The 23,454-nt window shown below is 39.0% G+C and overlaps 2 protein-coding genes across 3 annotated transcripts; both read left to right on the top strand.

Annotated features, from left to right (window-relative positions):
• The first annotated feature begins 178 nt into the window (after window positions 1-178).
• On the top strand, window positions 179-6,578 carry LOC129352244 (nucleoside diphosphate kinase B-like). The gene is made up of 5 exons (XM_055021123.1): window positions 179-312; window positions 3,110-3,242; window positions 4,965-5,066; window positions 5,151-5,263; window positions 6,192-6,578. The coding sequence occupies exons 2-5, from the start codon at window positions 3,114-3,116 to the stop codon at window positions 6,304-6,306; spliced, it is 459 nt and encodes a 152-aa protein (XP_054877098.1). The 5' UTR covers window positions 179-312; window positions 3,110-3,113; the 3' UTR covers window positions 6,307-6,578.
• An 845-nt stretch (window positions 6,579-7,423) lies between these two features.
• tdrkh (tudor and KH domain containing) lies at window positions 7,424-23,446 on the top strand. 2 transcript variants are annotated; one of them, XM_055021252.1, is made up of 14 exons: window positions 7,662-7,691; window positions 10,005-10,116; window positions 12,249-12,394; window positions 12,478-12,569; window positions 13,624-13,825; window positions 14,396-14,535; window positions 14,609-14,918; window positions 15,022-15,188; window positions 16,534-16,709; window positions 19,070-19,134; window positions 19,951-20,102; window positions 21,910-22,020; window positions 22,218-22,272; window positions 22,737-23,446. In XM_055021252.1, the coding sequence occupies exons 2-14, from the start codon at window positions 10,052-10,054 to the stop codon at window positions 22,790-22,792; spliced, it is 1,737 nt and encodes a 578-aa protein (XP_054877227.1). In that variant the 5' UTR covers window positions 7,662-7,691; window positions 10,005-10,051; the 3' UTR covers window positions 22,793-23,446. The 2 variants fall into 2 exon arrangements, with proteins under 2 accessions (XP_054877228.1, XP_054877227.1); XM_055021253.1 differs by lacking the exon at window positions 10,005-10,116 and having other exon boundaries at window positions 7,424-7,691.
• Window positions 23,447-23,454: the final 8 nt, after the last annotated feature.

Raw genomic sequence — 23,454 nt, 5'->3', positions numbered from 1 at the left:
TACTTACGGCTGTTGAATAAATGACATTAACGATTAAAATATTCCATTAATACAGACTTATTTAGTTTATACATATTAAACTTAATGAAAAGTTAAATATGATTCATACCTATTTAAAGGTTATTTTCGAAATGTTGTTTTAACCCGACAAAAAAGCTTTATCGGCTCGAACTGAAGTTTGGCTCCAGAGACTTGCCGTTCCCTCAGCCCCGCCTACTCCTATAAATAAGAGCTGCGCCTCCCTGTAGTTCTTCTCTTTCATTAAGCGCAGAGTGGATTGTCCGGTTGCTTCAGCGGAGCTTCACTGTCGAGGTAATCATCCCTCTCTGATTTTTTAGCAACTTTTATAATTATTTTCAAGTGTTTCACAATTTGCTTGACTTCACCTTGTTTCCTGCTAGGTTTTTGGCACTTTGTTAAAAATCTATTTCTAACGCCATTAAAAACGAGTTCGCACCTCATGTGACGGGTTTAAAACTTCAACATGCATGTTGACCGCTCGCGCTCCGAGCCGGTTCCTGTGTCGCGGAAATGGAAGTCTTGACAGCCAGCAGCGGGAACAAAGGGACCATGTGGCTGTTAAGAAAGGCCCAGACCTGCCTTGATAAACTATGCGGAACTGTCGTCTTTAATTTACTGCAAGTTCGAATTCGCGACCACCATCGCTATCTGGAAGAAATCTGATAACGAGACGCGTCCTGTGGAGGGTGACGCTGGCGCCCGCCTGCCCAGCTGTCCAGGAGAATGCCGAAGCAGCCGGCGGATTTAGAGCTCACTCCACCGAGCAGACACTGCTAAAGTCCAGGCCCGTGCCGCGTGACTTCCACGTCACAGCACAGGAAGGAAACTGTTGAAAATCATGAATGGTGACGTTGTGACGGCTATCGTCTATTTTAACGCAACTTTATTCGAAGAAGCAAATTAAATATATTTTACTGTGTGCTAAACAAGTAGCTTGCGCTTGTAGCCAGGACCTAAGTCGCAGATTGCGACTGATGATCTCTTCCACTTGAACTCTGAACGCCGTCCTGCTCCATCAGAGCTTTAGACCTGCGGGCGGAAGATGCGACTTCTGTCCCGATTCTCTGTCGGGTTGTCTGGATCAGTCTGCTCAGCAACTCGAACATTTATCTGTCACTGTAGGAAGTGAAGACCACACCTAAAAAAAAAAAATCAACTTTTTTTTTTATTGCAGTGGGAATAATAGTCACCCATCTAATTCTAATCATGTAGTGTTGAACTAAACAGCAGATACTTGGTGGACAACAAAAGGATTTATTCAAATAAGCCAAACAGTTTGTATATTGAACATCTGTGGGTCCAACTCTGACATTTCTTAATTAAGTGTTTTTCGCATATAGTAAACCTATTCAATGTGGGGTTTCTTTTATTTATGATATCCTACCCAAACATGTTGTCTAATACCAAAATAACTGGGGATGCACCTATAAATCGGCACCAAATTCCTTAATTTTTTCACTCACTTGCTGATCTTTTCCAATGATTTCATCTTCCTCAGCAAAGGTCTAAAACTCAACCACTGTCCTGTTTCTCACTGCCATGAGAGGTTTGACTGATAGACCCACAAGGTCATGTTTGCTGTTGACAATGGTCACTCCACTGTTGCAAACTCTGTGACTTTAGTTTTAGACCAAAAAAATCAGTATATACATCAGTGTATATATGAATGAGCAGGTCAGGCTTTGTAAAAGATCTGTAATCTGTGATTGGCCAGAAAAAAGCAGTTGATGCACTCCTAGAAATAACCTTGTAGATTATAGCCAATATTGTCATTCTAATTTCCTCATCTAGATCCTCTAAACTCAAAATGCATAATGAAATTATTCACCTATATATTAAACTTGTCTTTCAAATCTCTTTAATTTTATGTAGGAGTGGAACAGAGTGGGTAGAGTCAGTGGGCTGGTGTCCTGCAGCATTTAGACAACTCTCTACTTCAGCACACCTGATTCCAGCATAAGCTCATTAGCAGGGCTCTGTTCAGCTTGACTGCATGCTGGTGAGGTTCTTTAGCCACTTAATTCAAGTGTGCTGGACACCCCAACCCTCAAGGACTGGAGTTTAGCCTCCATTGCTGTACAAATTCTAAGAATATCTTCTACTAGCATTTTATTCTGGGCTTGTGTCACATTTGCAGCCTGATCTCTTAGCAGGTCCATTTCAATTCAGTCTTAATCTTTTCATAATCTCTTATGTTTCCCAGTAGTATTAAAAAAGTGGAAGATGTCCATCAAGTGGCAGATAATTTAGAAAATGGAACTGCTACAATTTACAATGACAAAGTGATTTATTTTTAGATGTTGCAGAATTTTGGGTAAACGTATCTCGATTTATAATGTACCATTTTTCTCACTACTTTATTTTGAATCATGCCTCCTCTTTCTATTAGCTTTAGGATCTTGGTCTGTTGAGTACAACATTAACAGTCACAGTTCCTTTGTTCCCTCTAAAGGCACTTTAGATAATACTGCTGTGTTTATTAGGAACAGTGACAAATGGAGATTAAACTTCAGCTCTTGGCATCATGGCGAGGCTTCAAAGGTGGAGCTAATGAGTAGCAGTAGCTCTCTTCATTCTGTGTGTGTGTGTGTGTGTGTGTGTGTGTGTGTGTGTGTGTTGCTTTATGCAACTTAGAATTGGAGCAGCACTTTATTCTGCACTTGTGTCATTAGACAGCGAAACTCCTGCACTATAGAACTAACCAGTTTGATTGGAAATGCTGTAAATAAGAGTTATGTCTGTGTGACTGGATTGATTATTGGGGAAGGAGCAAAATGAACAAATAGGAAGTTGTCTGTAGCTCCCCTGGCAGTGGTAACACCTAAGCTGTGACCCTGTGTGGGTGTGGCTGTTGGTAGCTGCCGTTCTGCTACCAACAGTCTTGGGTCAATCCTCATTGACCTAAGTGGAGCATTCCTCAGCTCGATGGGGTCGGTTCCCTCGTCAGCCGGCCCCCCAGCTCCTCGTGCCAAATCCAGCCCGGTGCTGTGAGTGACCGTCAGGCTGGTTCCTCTGGTCCACTCCAGTTGTTCTGACCACCTCTCCCCCACACCACCTCTGAGTCACTCTGTCTGCTCCTTCGTTTCAGAACCATGGCTGAACTGCAGGAGCGTACCTTCATCGCCATCAAGCCCGACGGCGTGCAGCGCGGCATCATCGGGGAGATCATCAAGAGGTTCGAGATGAAGGGCTTCAAACTTGTTGGCATGAAGATGCTTCAGGTGAGGACAAACCTGAAGAGCTTAAGTCTTGTTATTTTGAGTCTTGTTATTTTGAGCCACGTTCACATGACTGTACAGAGCACCAGCATAGAGCTGATTAACCATCTGATCTATTCCTTACTGCGGAGAACCAGCTGGACCCCACTGCAGCTTTCAAGTCATCTGATCTGGAACGCAGTGCTGCTGATCAGCAGTTTCATGTCTACATCAGCCTTATGCAAAGGAAGGTGGTCTTTTTGGATCAGTGTGGCGTGAATAAAGTGCAGTTCCGGGTGACTGAGGTTAAGGGATTAAAGTAGCTGCTCAAGTGAAATCCTTTAGTCGGTAATGTACTGAACAGATTGAGCAGCAGAGGTCTGTTGGCATGTATGGACAAGGATTTGGATTATTGGACCCTCTCTAGTACATGTGGAGCCAGCTTCCCCAGGCAGGTCTTCTTTTTCTGCAAAAAGTTTGATCTCTGACATGGATGTCAGTTTCCATCTGTGGTGCTACAGTGGGATGAGCCAGGGACTTTGTACATTAGAAATGAGAATTGTGTAATTCCTCCAGTAATCGGATAACGGCATGCTTTCAGCAGATGTGCCCTCTGCCACCGGCACCTTTTTTTAGCAGAACTGTCCGATCCATTCATGCGCAGATCCCAGCCAGCACTGCGGTCATATCGGGAATCTTCAAGGTTTTTCCAGTGTTATAATTTAAAAGTACATAATAAAAAGGTGGCTTAAAAATTATTTGAAGCATTGTTTATACAATGTAGCACTTGTATTTTGCTTCTCTAGCTGCAGCAGTAGATGTATCAGGTCTGCGGTTGTTATAGGGGATTCTACAGTGAATGCAGCACCTGCTCTGCGTTGTGATCCATCACTTTGTACTGCTGCTCAATGCAACAGCAGTTCTGGGCTGTGCTGAGTATGGCACTGCAGCTCAATAAAGCTCAAAATTAAAAGTTGAAATTTGTTGACCTTTGACCCTGGTGTGCTGTAAGGGACAGGATGTCCATCTCAGTGCTGCAGAGAGAGGAATGGCTCGGTTGTAAGCTTAGCATGATGATCAGGGTCCTGCAGATACAAACTGACAAACGGTTTTGGTGCTTTACAGATTGCATTAGCTTTACAAAATAACTGTAGCTATTAGTCTGGGCTTAATTAATATGTACTTAGTAAACAAAGAATGTCAGAATGCATATAGAAAAAGATTTTCTTTGTGTTTCTTGTTCAGTTTGCATTTCTTCAGCATTTGGTGAAGTTGCCTTCCATACTGTACAACTTGACTCCAATTTTTCAGGTTTCCCTCCATCAGCTGTTTTGGAGTTAGTTTGCTGCCCCCAGGGGCTTTATGATATTCTTCAGCAACTGTGTAACCAAAGTGATGGTTCCTGGTTGATGGCTTTAGATGTTGCTGAATTATTTCCATATTATATTCTTTCCTCATGATGTGCATCACTTCCTCCCTTGTTAAAAAAGCCACACAGCATGATTCTGCCATCTCTGTATAGTTTGGATGGTCTCAGACTTGTAAATGTTCCTTAGAACAAAATCACCTGCAGGTGCACCTCCATTTAACTCGATAATAAAACGAAAGTAGACAAAGCCATAATGTCATACTTGACATCTGTTGCTCTCCAGTGTGAGTAGGAAACCTGGTTCTTGCATGTAATGACTACAGCAGCTTTGTGAGAGGTCAGTCATATGAAGGAAACTTTACGGTTGTCTTCTGCAGGCCTCTGAGGACCTTCTAATGCAGCACTACATCGATCTTAAGGACAGACCTTTCTTTCCTTCCCTCGTCAACTACATGAGTTCTGGTCCAGTGGTCGCCATGGTGAGAACCCAGCTTGTTCTTTTTCCAGAAGAAGAGGCTGGAATGTTAACAGTCCTGACCGAATCCCTGCCCTTTATGTTCCAGGTGTGGGAAGGAAAGGGAGTGGTGAAGACTGGCAGAGTCATGCTGGGTGAGACTAATCCTGCTGACTCCAAACCTGGAACCATCAGAGGAGACTTCTGCATCGACGTCAGCAAGTGAGTGTCATTTGGGTCCGTTCCATCAAAACTGTTTGTCTGCACTCAACCAAAGAGTAAAAAAAAAAAAATCATGATAGCTAATAAAGTACTAATTGACTAATCATAAAATCTGATTCGATTTGATGAGTGATGCAGTCTTACAGAAAAAAGGTGAGTGAATTACAAAATGGGGATAATGCCAAGGAGAACATTGCAAAATGGGAGTTTTTTTTTTTTTTTAAAGAGGGATTTCTAGTTGAGACCAAAAATGAGGATTATTTCTAACACAACAATAGTAGGCCATAAAAATGTACAATTTAAAAATGTTATTTCCCTAATGGGGAAACCAGTACAAAAATAACACTTAGCATAGGTGTTCATATCTTTTGTTTCACTGTGAACCTTTGAGTCAGTCATGCAATCATTTTAAGACCAATTTTATTTAACTTTATGCAAGGAGTTGAGAGACTGTCATTATTTGAACAAATGCAAACTAATCAGTTTGTATCAATTTTGAGTCGAACGGTATTTTGAATAATTCAGTTTTCTGGTATGTAGACGTGGAATGTCCCCTCTGGTGGGGAAGGAGCCTGAGCTGGTGTGTGAGGCTGAGGCTCCGGCTGGATGTAGTCAGATTCACCTCGACACGCGGCTCTGGAACCAGTCTCCTACAATTAAAATTCAGACATGCGTTATTGATCCAAAGGGAAATTAAATGTTGTAACTTGTTAATATAAATGGGACAAAAAGTTTGCAGTCTTCAGCTGGAGTTCTCTGGGAGAAGTGACTGACTGTCAGAATTTTGTGGTTTGATGGCAGTCTCCAGCGACAAGTTGCTATGGTGTGGATGTGTGAGAACTGACTGAATGAGATGCTCTGATTAGTCAGGTTAACTAGAACAGTTTAGCATTCATTTACCTCTTCTTCTTCCTCTTCTTCTCCTCAGGAACATTATCCATGGCAGTGATTCAGTGGACAGTGCCAAAACTGAGATTTCCCTGTGGTTCAAACCAGAAGAGCTGGTCAACTACACAAGCTGTGCCTTTAGCTGGCTCTACTGAGCAGTTCAGGATCCCTCTGCTCAGACCCCTGACACTTTGCCTCAGTCTTCCTGTCTTCGCCTGTAGCTTAGATGAGGAACACTACCCACATTCCCCCACCCATCTACTCATCATGCTGTCCTTGGATGTGGTCATGAGGTGGACCCCGTGTCATTCCTGATTTCATTCCTGGGAGAAAAAATAACAAACATTCCATCAAGTCCTGAAAAACTGTAACTGTGACAGTTTTGTTAAAGGTTGATCTGCTTTGCAATAAATGCACATGATCCTAAGTGTTCATTTTCTATGTTTGTGTACGCGCACACAGAGTGAGATAACTGCAGCAGAACTGTAATTCTAGATCAATTGATTGGTTATATTTGCAACAAAAAAAAAAAAAAAAAAAACACATTTCAGCCTATTTACTACAATGTCATAAAAAGCTGTCACAAAGTATGTTCTTTCTAATATCCCAAGTTTGTCAGTTCATGCCTGGATTATGACTCCAGAGGGCGCTATGAAGCAGCTGACAATTGTTGCCATAAATTGAGAAGAGGTATTATAGCTGCGGTAGAGCTGAGGGGCGTTTTACTGAACTATATATTCAGGTTATTGCAGTGACTCTGACCCTAATTCAATGTCTGCTAATTCACAAGATGCTATCTTAAATCACTTTGTGGTATAGATTCCTCCTGTACATGGGATTCCAAATTGATTCCAGCTTTATATATATAAAATAGTTATGGTCAGTCACACTGGGGAAAAAATGTAAGCATATGATCTGTCATTCAGCCTGGCTTAACGGCTCTTATGTACAACCCTGAGCATCCTCTGCAGTAGACTACACAGAATTTTTTTCAGAGTTGCCTCAACAGATTGCTACAGGAGATCTTTCCTGCCTGCAGACATCAGTATCCACAACAATTCAATTTTCTTTAAATATTTGAATAATATAAATCAACAATTACATTTAAATAACACTTATTAGAAATACAGGCAACTTTAAACCCATAAAGTTTTGCTTGTTTTCCTTCAAATTTGATTGGAATGAGACAAAATATGGAAAGGTTCAAAATATACTTTTCCATTGCGCTCTGAGAGCACGTTGCCCCTCAGAGGCAGCGACCTCGGTTGGGTTGCGCCTAGCGCAGACGTGAGCAGCTCAACGCTTCCGGGCAACGCTTCAAAATAAGAGTTTTAAGTCTCGTTGAGGCCATATGTATGACTCATAGATATGAAACACTGTCGTTTGCCACGGAGTTATGCTCAGTCACTCCTCCTGGAGTGATTTTGTTTGAAGGGCGAAAGAAAGTTCAGTTTCCGGTTTACTGCGAGCTCTCTGGGTAACTTGATGCCTGTATCATCCAGTGTCGATACAACCAGGAGATAGGCTGCTGTAGACGTCTGTAAGTGTCATTTATTAAAACATGTTCATTTGTAGTTATTGTAGAGAATATTAGGCCGCAAAAATAAGCAGTATTGTTAAGTGTTTTACTGGGACGGTGTGCTTAACTGACCTCTATCTCTCACTTAGCAGCCGCTAAACCGAGCTAATATTAGCTTATTTGACGAGCTGAGTGGAGAAAGTGTTGAGGGTTTTCTGGCTCATCATCAGGACCCGCGTCCTCAATCAGCCCGGAAGCGGTATTAGTGACCGTATAGTTCACTCAAATGTCCCAGAAACCCTTCGGTATCAGAGTCCCAGAGTTTAGCGTGGACAGGACGGCAAATTCATAGAGGAAGTCGCAGCAGTGCGTCAGCTAAAACGTCAAATCTCTCAGAAGTGTTTAACTTTTAGCCCTTAATATTTATCTTAAGCTAAAAAGAGCAACCTGTGGCAATATCTGCCTTTCCAACAGTTTTTTTATTTTTTCTTTTCATTTAAAAACTCTTTGAAATTTCACGTTTACCGACCAGTTAAATATTTTTACCAGTTTGTATTCTTGGGATAGAAAAAAATGTTTTGGAGATTTTTAACTCCTTTGAAAGAAACAAAAATCAAAACTGAATCAGTGTGACAGTCCCAGACTTTGGAGCAATAGTTGAATATTAACCCTCAATCGCATGACATTTTATTTTTTGGGAGAGAACCATTTCCCTGCCTTCTTTGGGAGCTTGTGGTCCCTAATTACATATCAATCATCAAATCAGACCCAGATTTGGGTTTGTTGCTTTAGGGCAACATTGTGCTACAAGGGGACTAAAACACCAAGGTTTTCTACAGTGATTATGAGAAATGAAATCCAAATCAAACAGAAACTACATTCATTAAAAACTAACTTTGACACAAATAAATTAGACATGGTTCCAACTCACCAAATATAAAATAAACAACCAATGTTCATTAATGAATGCTACATTTAAGCACATTACTAAAATGAGCATGTGTGTGTTTGTATGTGTGTTTGTTTGGCAGAGTTAGAATTACTTAGGATGTTGCCATGAATCTTTTTCCCTATTAAATGTAAAACATCAGGAAGGAATTGCTTGTTGAAAAAAGTGTTTTGTGAATCACCATCTGTTTATCTGATTATCTATGGGTTGAAACGACCAGATTCACATCAGTGACTGGAGTTAGGGCTGAAGGTTCTTTTTTTTTTTTTTTTTTTTAAAAGAGCTTGTAGTTCTGATTTATTTTATTTTTTGGTAGAATTTGAGTCAAACAAAGGACAACATTTCCACCAGCTCCCATGTCTGATGGATTTGGTGGTTGCACGACTCGCCCTGTGCAGGTTTTCAAGTTGTTAGGAACACTATCTGCACTAGCCACATGAAGTACCCTGCAGCCCCATATTTTTGTTTTTTGCTTCAGGCTTTACCTGCCTTGGAATAGGGCCATTTGTTCATTGATGACCAGCTTATCACCCTTTGAGAATGAAGTTAGTTTTGAGGATAAACGAACAATGAAATAATGGTTGTACAGGGGTCCCTTATGTTTTCATTGGGAATGACCCCAATTTATGAACCATGCACCTGTTGTCCATGAAATGATCTTGCATCCATCTCCTGTTAAAATGAGTTTTATAATGATTTTGTAATCAACTGCATATTAATGCACTGCAGTAATATTGTCTGAACAAAACGACCCCAACTGCGCAATGGTGCCATGAGGCAACAAAAAACAACACAGTTTTAGCATATAAATGATTTTAAAAATTGTTTTGAAATAATCTACAATGCTTCTTTAAATACTCACAGACATGAAAATATTTTAGTTACCCAAAATTTAAACATGAAGAAAAGTGATCCATAACTTATAATTAGGTCAGTTACTTTAAAGTGGTGGGAAGAGTATTTCTTCTGTCAGTTATGTTAAATACATTAACCTTCATTATTTTGTAGAAATCAGTTCTCACTTTGGAATGAAGGATCTTTTTATCGTGAAAGCCAAATTATGTTGATCATTATTGATTTCTAAGTGTAACAAAATAGTAAAATATCAAAGTTTCACAGGCCCTGTATGTTATTAAAAAAAATCAGCTTTTACTGGGTGTCTCCACAAATTCTTTCTGTATTTATAGACCCATGTTATAAATTAGAATATGATTGAAAAGTCCATTTATTTCAGAAACTTCATTACTAAGTGAAACAAATGATATAGATGAATTACACAGTGATCCTGTATTTATTACTTGGTGTCCAGCCTCAGCTGCTGCCATTAGTTAAATGTTGTTCTCCTTCTGCCTGTCTGTCACTGCTTCTGATCTTAAATGACAAAGAAACGCTGGAGTTGCAGACACTCTGTTTTTGTCTGAATTCTACTGAGATGGACGTTGGTGTGTCCAAGTCCCGTGTGTTTGTCAGCTACAGTTCCCAAGCCCTCCTCTCCAAGTGAGACAGGCCTTTGTGCATGGTGGTGCTGTGTGATCTGGAGTCATTTGTTACCCCTCACTGCTCTAAGTGTTGGCTCCTCATCTCACTTTGCTCAGCTTGAAGCATTATTAAGAAAACACACACAATGCATGGAGCGAACTGTTGGAATGTCTGACTGAATAAAGTGAACAGCATGAACCTGTAGCAGCTTTTGGTGCTTTTCATGCAGCAGTCAGGGTCAGGGGGGCTGTAGTTAATGGCTTGGCTACAAGCAGTGTGTGTGCGTGTTAGTGTTTGTGTATCACAGAAACTAATTGTTAAATTAGAGGATGTTGTTGTATTGTTGTGATTGTTTGTGCTCAGTTTGTATTTTTTTAACAGATTGTCATGAAGTGAAAATGGACACTTTAGTAATATTAAATGTTTCCTGAAGTAGACTCTTGCTGAGAGTAAAATGAACAGCAGTGTTTAGTTTGTGACATTGTTCCATAGTGGATCTGCTTGAATTCAGGCTTGCTGCTACTTCCTTTTCTTTGCTGCATGACTGCTGCAGAGCTGTTCATCAAAGACAAACGCTAAAGACTTTCCTTGACTCCAACTAACACTTTTAATAAGAAAACCTAAATTAGGGATGCACCGATAGATTGGCCATGCTTTCCTCAATATAGGGCGGATATTTACATGTGAAGTCAATCTTTTCTATTTCTGCACAGGTCTAAAAATCAGCCAGTGTCCTCTTTGGCTCCGCTGACTGATAGACTTCCCCCGCCCCCTGTCCACCAGGTCACATTTGCACATGTGCGTTTAACAATAATCACCCAACCATTGCCAACATGGAGACATTGTTCTTATATTTAATTGTCGGCATCCGACCTCAAACATTGTGATTTCTGTAGCAAAATAATTCTGTACACTTTATATTTGGTAAGATGCTCCAAACAGACCTGCAGTCTACCTAACCTGTTGTGCAAAAAAAAAAAAAGACCCAAGTCACAGATTTTTTTTTTAGCTTACTTGATTTAGTAGTAACTTTTTTCAAATAAGAAAATAAACATATTATTGCCCAAAGTGCAATAATAGCATTTCATTTTGTGACTGTTTGATAATTTGTAGGAAAAAATGAGGAAACTCAGTCTTTTCTGCTTGTCTTAACATCAATACTGTGTAGGCTGATCTGGTGATGATTTTTTTGGATCATTAAAATTGTATCATTTTTTAAAATTATTTTTATTTTTGGACTTAACCAATTCAGAATTGGAGAGCAAAATACTTTTTTATTTCCAGAACTTGAACCAGGTGAAGCTCCATCAGCCATGTGTTTTTTTAAGTCAAATGTAAGATGTATATATTTTTTAACAGATTTGACTTACTGCTCCAAGTGTGTTGTTCTTTTAGCAAATAGCAATTACTAAATTAGCTGACGATTATTTCAATAATCTAATCATTACAATGATTCTGATTAAACGTTTCAATACTAGTGGGATTAAAACAAGTTTATATTGCTCCATGGATACTATTTTGTGTAGATTGGAACATTGAAAGTAGATTTAGGGATCTGATATGCCGATACACTAAAACTCACTTGGCCAATAACAATATTTTTTTCCTATACCTACATACTGAAACTGTATGGCTTTCTCAGCTGTGGAATTAAAGTAGTGTCATCTTTGTCAATTTAGCCTGCTACCAAATTCAAAAGCTAAAAAGGAGGCTAAAATGACTTTCAACTTGCATTATGTTTAATGTCAAATTTACACATGACAATGACGACCCTCAAAAGGTGCAAATTTGACGTTGTGCTGTGCTGCAGGGATCATTGCCACTGGTTAGTCACAATGCCTTTTATATTGGTGAGTTATTTTGATGGAATGGCCGATGTCAGATATTAAAATTTACAGCTAATATCAGCCAATACCAATACCATGCTGATAATATTGTGCCGATAATAAGGGGATTGTGACGTTTTTATGCCAGACAGTGTCAGTTATTTAAAAAAAGTTGGTGTCAGCCAAAATCACAATCTGCAGGTCAGACGTTTTAAAGATTGGTGATTGGCCAGAAAATTGCAGTCGGTGCACCCCTAAACTGAACATGCCATGAGAAACTGCTGGAAAGGAGAGAGCTGTTAATGCCCTTGTGTCCTGTCTCAGGTGTAGCATCCCGCAGAGTGTGCGCTACGTCATGGATGCTGTGAAGGACGGACCCAGAGGAAAGATGGTAGCTCTTGCTGCAGGCTTGTCTGTTGGAGCTACGATAGGCTACATTGTTTATCGCCACATCAGCAACGCCAGCAGCAGTAAGTTGGTGCTGTTATGAAACAAACGCATATGAATGAATAATCAACCACTAAGTATTTTTTATTTTTTGATGTTCTGACAGGTCAGGAGCCTGACGCTGAGGAGTCCAAAATGATTCTTCCTATAGAAGTGTATAGAAACATCTCCAGATGCCATGCTACATTTCTGGATGTGGTATGTAGTTCACACCTTCGTTCATCTTATTTTGCCTTTAAGGAGTCTACTTTTTATAGTGTAAATAGAAGCCTAGGTAGTTTGCTTTAATCAGAAAATAAAGAAAGTAGGTCGGGTGGAAAAGTTGGTCACACTACAACAAGCGCGGCGGTGATAGAATCCTGTCAGTCACACATCCTTGATCATTTGCACCTGTCTGACCCTGCAGTGACACCAAGCGACAAAATAGAGCTGGAAGATGTTAAACAAAAGCTATAAACAGGAGTTGCTTACTCAAATGGTTGTCTAAAAATGAAAGCAATAAAATTGTAATTAAAATATGTCGGCTTTACTTTGGCGTTTAATTAATTAAAGGTTAATTAGTTGGATTGGATTGGACTGGACTCGAACACAATGACTGCAGGCTCTGACTGGGTTGAGTTTATGTTTTTTAGGCCTGATCTAAACTCTATTTTGGAGTCTTGATTCAAACCTGAGCAGAGCTGTTTACACTTATTTTCATTACCAGCCCCAGAATAGATTTAAACCCTCTCCACACAGAGACAAGCATGGAATATCTTTGTAAATGGTTAAGAAAAAAAAAATGTATACACATGACAGGATGCAGCGCCGCACAACAACAATGTATTAGGTGGTGATGTAGCATGGACAGAACTGCACCATATTTGTTATTTGTGAAAGTGTTAGAGATTTAGACGGAACGTCAACATCAATGTTTAAAAAAGAAAAAAAAAAGACCTGGCCACCAGGAAAGATGAAACCGCCGTTTAGCAATGGCAGTTTTATGCCATTGTAGAAGAGCATGAAACTGCAATGGTTTCATAAATGATTGTTTCTGGTCTCGCTGAATCCAAGTGGACGCTCGGCCTAAACAGCAAAAAACATTTTGTGGATACTCCTAAAATTGTCTCCGTGTGGACAGGACCGTGGCTTGTTATTTTCTCAAAACTGAACAACACCGTTGTCATGTTTTACCCTTTATCTGGTACGTGTCTCTGGGACACAGTGGTTCATCCACTCGGTAAACTCCTGCCTCTTTCTGTTTCTGTTGTAGGTGAGCCAGAAGTCTGGAGCTCATGTGAGAGTTGCGTCATACTCGGAGGAAACTGGCCATAAGGCCGCTGTGCTTGTCCAGATGCAGGGCTCAAAGGAGCAGATCCTGTTGGCCCGCTGTGTCCTGGAGAACCTGGCTATGGACTCTGAGCCAACAGTGGAGGTTGTAGAGGTTCCTCAGAATGCCTTTGGACGTGTTATAGGTACTCTCTTTTATAGAGTTAACTTGTTTTTCTTAGGACCTTTTTTCCTTTACAGATGAGACTTTGGGTAACCCAATTTCCATGGTCTGCTGTTGGAAAGTAGCTAGTGGCTAATTTTGGTGAATCATCTTTGTGAGCATTTATTATATTGTTGCTGGAGTTTGTAGATGTGACTGTTATGGAAGTGTATTTTAGATAGGGCTGCATTTATTGTTTTACTAGAATTAAAAAAAGATGACTAGTAGGTCACCATTTTTTTTGTCTGAGTTAGTCAATACAATAACAACATGATCAATACAATACGTTTTTGAACTGATGTGGTTTAAGAAACAGGCACAGCAGAACGACACTGACATAAAACTGCTAAGAGTTTATTGAAAGTCTCAATAATATTGCTCAGGTGTAGTATAGAAAATGCAAACAATAATCGGCCGAGTATGAAACCTCAAGGAATCCTACAGGCTACAGTTGCCTGCTTTTATTGAATATTTTGCAACTAGTAGTTGTGTGTGTGTGTACATATGTGTGTACATGTGTGCGCGTGTGTGCATGTATCTGTGTGTGTTACAGGACGTGGTGGTGAGGGTTTGAAACTAATCACAAGAAGCACAGGAGCCAGAATAGTTTGTTCCAGAAAAAAAAAGCACAGCCCTGGAGGAAAGGGCAGTGTGACCATCACCGGGAGCAAACAGGAGGTCAAGCAGGCTAAGGTGAACGATTCATTTGGATTTTATAAATCCAACTCTTTATGTAGAGTTAGACTCACTGCCATATTTTTTGCAGGAGATGATTCTAGAAAGAGTTGGAGCGGATGCAGTGGTGAGGTCAAAGATCTCGCAGTCATCTGCCCTTCGCCAGAAACGTGGACATAAAGTCGTGAATCCTGATCCTTACTGCATGGAACCCAAATGCATCATTGGTCTGAACAACAACGACCCTGTATCCCACACGGAGAAGAATGGACTTGTTCAGTCCAAAGAACCCACAACTGAATGTTTACTTCTGGAGATGAAGGAGCTGAAAGGCACAGATGAGCAGGAAGAGGAGAGCAGCGTGTCCACAGATACACTCTCAGAAGTGTCAAAGTTTGAAAGTCAGCTTACTTTAATCATGTCTCAGCAACTCTATCTGTATTAGTTTCGATTTGACTCCAGTTGTTTGACACAAAGGATTTTGATTTCTTCTGTGTGCCCCAGTTCCCAGTCCAGACCTGAGCTTCCAGCCTGATGAACACTTAGAGGTTTATGTGTCTGCATCAGAAAACCCAAACCACTTCTGGATCCAGATTCTGGGCGTTCGCTCCCTCCAGCTGGACAAGCTGACAGAGGAGATGAACAACTTCTACACAAATGAAAACCCCACAGTAAGTACATGTGCGGAGTTAATCACGTCACACTTTATGGGTCAAAGGTAAAGCTTGCAGTTCATTGAAGAAGCATCAGTTGTTATGAACTGGTGGTGTACTGTTGACAGTAGCTTCTTTGCAGCTCTAGCCATGTTCCCATTCATGTCTTTTGAGTGTATTTCCAAAGATCACTACACCAACAGAAAGCAAAATGTTACTGCTATGAAAACAAGGAGCAGGACATTATAACATAATAAATTTATTTGTCAAATGAAGTTTGCAGCTCACTGTTCTGCAGTGTCTGTCATTTCCATAGTAATAAAAAACACAATAAGATCAAGAAACGAGTACTATTTAACCATGCACTTTGAAGACTGTGATGCTGGGGGTATGATGAATCGAGCTACGTTTTAACTCATCCACTTGTAGCTTCAGCATCTTGGAGCTTGGACTACAAAAGAAAAGAAATTGCTTAGCTGGAAGTCCATGACCTTGTTTTGAAGTTCCAGAATAGATTAGAATTCAACTTTATTGTCATTGCACTGTCACATGTACAAAGCAACGAAATGTAGTTTGCATCTATCCAGAAGTGCTATACAGTATATAAATATTTATAAACAGTTGTACAAAGATATAAACAGAGAATAATATTGATGTGCTATAAATAAAATGTTTTGTACAAATATAAATACAAATATGAGAGATATGTACATATTATACAAGTTACACAGCATATACGAAATATACAGGAATATGAAGAGTGGATTGTATATATATATTAGTTGTTTTATAATAAATAATGGCAAATTAGATTTACAGATTATATAAAGCAAATACTGTGACATAATAGTTCTAAAAATGGAAGGAAACAGAAAAAAACAGAAAACACAGCTCTGGGAGACACTAAATAGAATCTTTCTGCAGTCCTAGACACTCAAAGTACACAACAAAAGCGTGAAATAAAATTGCATTATATTTCCCCTCTAACACAATTTAGTCAGATGTGCTGTTACTTTGTCTTCCATCCAACGATGGAAGACAGAGTACCATGAATAGTCTCTCCAGGGACCCTTCCAGTGTCAGCCCGACCCGACCCACCACTTTGTGACTGCTTGCTGTACACATTGTTTTCCTGTCACTATTTGCTGATTAGAATATTTACTAGTGTGAAACTTAAACCACTGAACTAACTGGCTAACTGAGCTCCTAAATTGACTTATTCTTTTGTAAATGTTTCTAGAAGTCTTCATGCCTAAGGGACCAGATTTTATACAGCCGAGGTCTAGAAAGGCCTGGAACACCAGAACTGTCTACATGCATTTGTTAAATAAACGTTAATGCAGCTGGTGTTGTGGGTCTGCAGGAGCAGCGGATGGATAGCATTTTGGTTGGAGACATTGTGGCTGCTCCGTATCGAGACTATAACACATGGAACAGGGCCAGGGTGCTGGGGTTTCTGGGATCTGGACTAGTGGACCTTTACTATGTAGACTTCGGGGACAACGGAGAGCTTTCCAGAGACAGCCTGCGTCCCCTCAGGTAAGAGATGCCATGACTGTAAGGTGAACTTTTCACTAGAGGGAACAAACATGATTTGCTTCCCAGCTGAATTTATAGGTTTAACTTTTTTTAAGGTTTGTTTAAGCTTTAAAAATTGGCTCTAAACTGATTTGGACATCATTAAGTGAAATGAATGATCACCTACCTGATCCTTTACAGACCGTCAGCTTTTAAGTTTGGTGAGAAAGAGACTTAAGACTTACAAGATAACTGTTAATTTTCCTCAATCTGAAGCTTACCTTGGATCTTGAAGATGATTCTGAGAAAGGTGAATACTCAACCTGAATTCCATGGGAAGAGCTTGGTAGTGATCTCATGGATGCTAGCACCGTTACAGAACCAGGGCCTCTAGAACAATACAGAGGGGTTTCTTAAGCTAACAAATCAGTGACTGTAGAAAAAACTGAGTTCTATCTTGGAGAGAATATTCTGAAGAAGCTGAGATATTGAGTTGCCAAGAGACAGTTTTGATGGTTTGGAAAAAATATTTGAGGAGTGGAGCATCCTACCAAAATTCTGGCCAACTGCAACAATTGTCTTCCCTCTGTGCTTACTAAATCAGTTAGGATGGAAGATAAAATATTTGTTTTACTGAAATACAAATCAACATAATAATATTGTGTTATTGCTGCATTTTTGACTCTAGTTTCCATGTAATTGTCACAACAAATTGTGCAAATATGCATTTAGCAATCCCAATTTGATCAGATGGGCAACAATACAGTCAGAGTGATCAGCCTTAATCTGTGATTGGCATCCACACAATAAATGAATTAATCTGCAAAAGAGTAACCTTTTACATAAGAGTTAGTTACCTCGGAAGCTATCAGGCCTGCAGGACCTGTCAGTGAGATGTTTGCAATCTTAGGAGCTCAAGTAACGGAAAAATACATTTTAATAATGGAAAATACATGAAGCTCAAATTGCATGTTTAGCCAGCTTCATATGAAAATCTGTTCTTAAAAAAATCCAAAATAATTGGTTCACTTTCTTCTAGCAATATTTTTTGACACTGAGCTTAAAGGCAGGTGAGTTAATGAAGAATTCTTCGTTTTTCCTTAATGCTGAAAACATAAAACTGCAACACAAGTTGCTGTTTTGATGAGTACAGGTGAACATTGTTTAAACAATATTTTGCTTCTTCCCAAAGATGTGGAGCTGCAATTTCCATTTAACAACTTCAGTACATTCAGGACGCTGTAACAGCGTCCTGAATGTCTTGCTAGCTCTCACTCAGGCTAGAGGTTTTGATTTTGTAAATGTTCAAAACTTGCTGTATTCAATCACAAAAGTGTAAAAGTATAATTAATGACAAATAAATAATTGTAAGTGAAGAGAAAGTTTAATTGTAATATAAAAACTGTTTCTAGCTTACATAAATGAAAAGTTATAAGCAGTTACTAAAATTAACTTTACTAATGATAGTTTAGTAAAGTTGATGGCTTTGGGATGATTTGCTTTGTCCATGAATCTGTGACCAGACTAGTGATTTGTTTTTCATTGTAGACAATGGGGATAGGGTTGCAGAAATGCAAGGCATTATAATCTACTCGGGTTTGCTACAAGAAACTCAAGGGATGTGTCATAATTATGTGAAAGGGGCAGTATTATGTAAAGTCAATGTGTTTGAGCTTTCCATCATATAATAATGTTAATCCTTTCAAAAGGATTGTCTTGATTCTTTTGTAATCCTTTAATTTCCCTGGCAATCATTCAGTTCTGCAAAACACTTGGTTGGACATAGAGCCACCTTTGAGCTCCTCATCAGAGCTGCAGTTTCTAAGCTACCACCTCACAGAGTCCTCCCTCACAGCTCCCCCACTCAGCTCCTTCAGACTAGCAGAAATTAGAAAACACCTGGTGGAACTGAACATCTGCTGAGCTCATTATAAAAGCTACTTCTCAGAGCAACGCTGGTAAAGAACATTGTTAAAGAGTTAATAGAGGAGCCATGTTGTGATGACTTCCTGAAGGTGGCCTGGCCAATTTCCAGGTGTTAAATTACAAAGTCACATTTCTTTGCAGTCATATTTGATACATACATATTTTTTATAACCGTTGAAGATAACTTAGTTACTTGTTTGTGCTGTAAATCTGCACTTTGTGGAAAATGCATAATATTGCCTCTTTACATCTGGAGCATCATTTGTTGCTGTGTAAGAGAAATGGATTTTATTGAAGTGCAGTGAACTTTCATGTCTCCGCTTTCCTGCAGGGCGCTTTAACTCAGCCAAGTTTTTGTCCTGTGCTCCACAGCTGCTGCCAAGAGCACATTCGCATGCAGCACCTGCTTCAAAACTTAATAACAGCTTCTTGCTTTTGCTCCACTAAAATTCCAGGAGTGACTTCCTCAGCTTACCATTCCAAGCTATTGAATGCAGCTTAGCAGGAGTGAGGCCAAAAGGTAAAACATTCACCCCAATTAGAATTACATTCACAGACACACAGTTGAAGCCAGATTTCTATATACATTATATGAAAAGACCTACAACCTTTTTGTCTGACATCAATTCAGACTATCTTCAGTTAGGACAACCAACATATTCTTTTTTCCTAAATGAAGGAATGAGAAGGAGAACTTTTTTTTTTTTTACAACAAATGTCTCTTCATATTCCAAAGTTTCCACATGTTTTATCAGTATTTGGAAGATTTACCGTATTAAATTATAATATTTGGGTCAAATGTTACAATTTAACAACAATTTTGCCTTTGTTGTTCATAAGCCACTTTGTTGGTGATCTGGTGGAATGCTGAAGATTGCTGTTTATTTCAAAGACCCATTTTTGTCGAAACTTTAACTTTCAGCCTGATATGTTGGGCAGTTGGTTCAATGTTTTCTTTATCCATCCACAAGAAGGCCTCCATTTGACTCAGACGTTGTGAATTAAAGTATCAGAGTCTTGCAAAGCCATGACATCATTGTCTGGGTTTTCTCAGATTTTTGGCACCTTAGAACATGTCAAATTTATGACTTTTTAAAAAATTATTAAAATTCTTTGTCAAATATCAGACGTTTAGCAAGTGTAGTGTAGGTAATCCTAACTAAGCTAAAACTGGTCATTTTTATGTCGGACAGAACAAAAGTTTATGTCTCATCTCACACAATGTCTGAGGTTTAAATATAAAAAAAACAATGCTTCTTGTTATTCTCTTTTACATTGACTACAGACGTGGCTATAGATGCTGTGTCTAAAGACATGTTTCTGTTTTGTCATTCAGGAGAGGCTTGGACTGAAGCAGCTCTGGACATATTTGAACAGTTGGCATACTGTGCTAACTGGAGACCCCTACAGGCCAAACTCTGCAGTTACTCTCACTCCGAAGCCTCGTCCTGGCCCAGTGTTAAGCTGTATGACAACAGCAAAGGAAAGGTTGGTTCCTTTTTTATGTTTTATTTATCCAGACCAGTTAATCCATTTGTGAATTAGTTCACTTATTTCAAATCTACACATTGCCATTTAGCTCTGTTGCACCAATGTTACTAAATAAGTTTTTTTTTTGTGGTTAGTTTATTTTCATAAATTATGAAGATAAACAAAAAGGCTCTAATTTCACATATTATTGAATTTCATTGTATGCAATTTGCTAAAGTTTACATTTTAAAGTGTTCATTTGTTTTTTAAGTTTTTAGAGATTGATGACATTTGTTCTTTTTTTCAGCTGTAGCCTGTTAGGTAATTTGTTGCAATCCATCCATCCATCCATTCACCCTTATCTCTAGTGGGGAAGGGACTTGCTGGTGCCAGCTACCAGCTGCATTCTGGGCGAGAGGCGGGGTTCACCCTGGACAGGTCACCAGTCTGTCGCAGGGCAACATAGAAACAAACAGGACTAAACAACCAAACACACACACACACCTAGGGAGAATTTTGACAGGTAAATTGGTTAGGTAAAAGGAAGCTGGAGAGAATCCACGTATGTACAGGGAGAACATGCAAACTCCGTGCAGAAAGACCCCAGGCCAGGAATCGAACCCAGGTCCTTCTTGCTGCAAGGCAACAGTGCTAACAACTTTGCCACTGTGCAACCCTAATTTGTCGCTAAGTACAATTAAATAAATTGTTATCCAAAGATAAATTAAAACTATTATCTGCAACATTTGTTGACGAAGAACTGAAGATGTAACAAGGTGTCTTAATGTTTTCATGAGTGTAGGAGCTAACCGAATTAGTTAGATGCAAATTAATTATTATTATGTAGGAGCTAACCGAATTAGTTAGATGCAAAACTAACCGAATTAGTTAGATGCATCTAACTAATTCGGTTAGGAGCTAACCGAATTAGTTAGATGCAGTAACGTAATACGTTACTGCAAGGTGAGTAACGTATTACGTTACTCACCTTGCTTATATGTTAGGTTATTATATTTCACAAAAACAAGGTAAGTTTATTTTGACATCACATTATAGCAAGAGGGCTATTCAGCATGTTTTACATGATTTCTTCCTACCAGAGTCAACTGTCACTTAATGGAAGCAAAGGAATCTATGATATTTGACATTTTAGGATGGACGTTGGAGGTGAAAGAGTAAACTTTCACTTCCCCAGTTGAACAAAAAACCTATTCTCACTGAAACAGCTCTTTGGTTCAATGGGTCAGTAGAAATGATGTTTTCAGAAATAACAAAAAAATGGTCAGATAGGTCGACATCAGTTTCAAAAACCTTTACTGATGATCAAATACATGTATGCCCCAATTTGTGTATTGACTGTTTTAACATGTTGAGTCAAACCAAACATTTTAAGTGAGCCACTTAAAACATGTGCCTTCACCTCAACAGCCAAATATTCAAAGGAACATGTTTTTAGTGAATCATGAGACCCAGTAGCAGGAATGGAGAGGAGTAGATCAAATATCTGAATTTGATTTCAAAGTTTTTGAAGAGAGTCTTAATTTTAACATACTAAATATTACTGTAATGATTAGTCAGAGGGGGACATTTCCTTAGTTAGATTACTTTTACTATTTTCAAAGTAGGTGAGTAAGTATAATACAAGTAGATGATAGTTGGTGCAAAATATTCCACAGTTGACAGCACCATTTCAAAAAGGAAAACAATAGTACTTTAAGACTAAAATTGAAAGGTATTAAATATGAAAGGGTGAAATGACCAAGATGTGGACTTCTTTTTGTTTGAAACATGTATTTAAACAAAATGTTAAATCTGTTTCATTTAGGCTGTGGATATTGGTGAGGAGCTCATACGCCTGGGCCATGCTGTCAGCTTCCAGGAAAGATTTGATGAGAAGGCAGGAGGCGACAATCTAGGCTGTTTGCAAAGGATGTTGGTGAGTCTTTAAAACAAGGTGTGAATTAAACTTAAATGTCTCCAGAGGTTTTACAAGAACTGGCATGTTTTTCGTTGTTGTTTTTTTCACTCCTAGATCAGTTGTGGGCTTCATGGCCCAACATGAACTTACACTACATTTCTTTTAAACCTGACTATTTGAAAACATCTTCAAATAGATTTGCTGTCTCCTTGCAGGATGATGTGTTAGGAGCAACTTCAGAGCTCAGTCTGTCATGTATCAGTTTGTCAGGTGAGTGGAAAAACTAGAGGGAGGTGTAAAGAGGAGTGTATGTATACACACATATACACATACACCAAAATACACTAACCAGAGTCTGTAAACAGCTCATATGGTATTCAGAATAAATCCTATGTTTACCACTGAAACCCAAAATCTTGCTGTGTTCAGGTGATTACTTTCTGTGTTTGAGATGAAAACTTGTATTGTGGTTATTTTTTCTTATTTCATGGAGAATATTATTCAAGCAGGTTCTAAGTTACCACATGAGGACAAAACCCTAGAAACTTAAATCTGGGAAAATATGAGAATGTATGTTTTCTAAACACCCTCAAAGGCGTGTAATTGATGAGTGCTGTTTGTCTTGTTAGGTGGAAAATGCTTCAGATGCAGTTTTCAGCTTCAGAAATGTCACAGGCAGACAGGCTCTTATTAATGGGATGTGACTTCTGACATGTTTGTCTTTTGTCCCTCAGAAGCTGCTTCAGTCTCAGGAAGTGTGGATGACGGTGTAGAAGATGAACTGCTCTGAGACCAAACCGATACATAAAGGGATTCTTTTTTTGCTACTTAAAACATTGTATCCGTTGAAAATGATGACATTATGTCTCCTGTGTTCTGGCTTTAACTACGCACTCTTTTGCATTGGTCCATGTTGTATGAACAGTAGGAGCAAGAATGTTTGTCCTGTGTATAAGCGCTTAAATCCCCAACATGGAGCCTTCCCTACGTGTCGAGTGCAACATTGTTTGTCCAACCATTTTCAGTTCCTTGTTTTGCTTTAGGGTTCTTGTACCCTGTGCTGCTGTGCCTGAAAAAGTTTGGGAAATTTGTGTTTAAGATTCTTCAAATGCACTGTTGTGAGATTTAGTGGTTACTTAAAGGAAAATGGTTGAGGCGTTTATTTTGTTTGTTTATTATATACGTTAAATATATTAAAGTTCATATAATATTTTTGAAAAGAAGTCAGGCATTATTGCTTAATGAACAGAGTCAGTTCACTTAAACAAAAGGTTACATGAAGTGGTTCATTGCCATAAAACATTGTTCTTCAGAGAAATATTATATTGACCTATATTACAATAAATAACTTATTTTATTTGACAGAGATTGTACCTTTATTTTCATTGCACATTTCTAAAGTAAACTGAATAATAACCACAATGCAATAAAATAATATTCTTTCCTCATTGT

The sequence above is a fragment of the Poeciliopsis prolifica genome, unplaced genomic scaffold (genome assembly GCF_027474105.1).
Source record: "Poeciliopsis prolifica strain line A6 unplaced genomic scaffold, Auburn_PproV2 SCAFFOLD074, whole genome shotgun sequence".
Lineage (NCBI taxonomy): Eukaryota > Metazoa > Chordata > Actinopteri > Cyprinodontiformes > Poeciliidae > Poeciliopsis > Poeciliopsis prolifica.
The sequence above is the reverse complement of the archived record's forward strand: the minus strand, read 5'-3'. Positions and strand labels throughout refer to the sequence as shown.

Coding starts and splice junctions, on each gene's coding strand:
- LOC129352244 (XM_055021123.1), top strand. CDS start 3,114: ATGGCTGAACTGCAGGAGCGTACCTTCATCGCCATCAAGCCCGACGGC. Junction 3,243..4,964: donor TTGGCATGAAGATGCTTCAG/GTGAGGACAAAC, acceptor TGTCTTCTGCAG/GCCTCTGAGGACCTTCTAAT. Junction 5,067..5,150: donor CTGGTCCAGTGGTCGCCATG/GTGAGAACCCAG, acceptor TTTATGTTCCAG/GTGTGGGAAGGAAAGGGAGT.
- tdrkh (XM_055021252.1), top strand. CDS start 10,052: ATGGACGTTGGTGTGTCCAAGTCCCGTGTGTTTGTCAGCTACAGTTCC. Junction 13,826..14,395: donor TGCCTTTGGACGTGTTATAG/GTACTCTCTTTT, acceptor TGTGTGTTACAG/GACGTGGTGGTGAGGGTTTG. Junction 22,021..22,217: donor GCTGTTTGCAAAGGATGTTG/GTGAGTCTTTAA, acceptor GTCTCCTTGCAG/GATGATGTGTTAGGAGCAAC.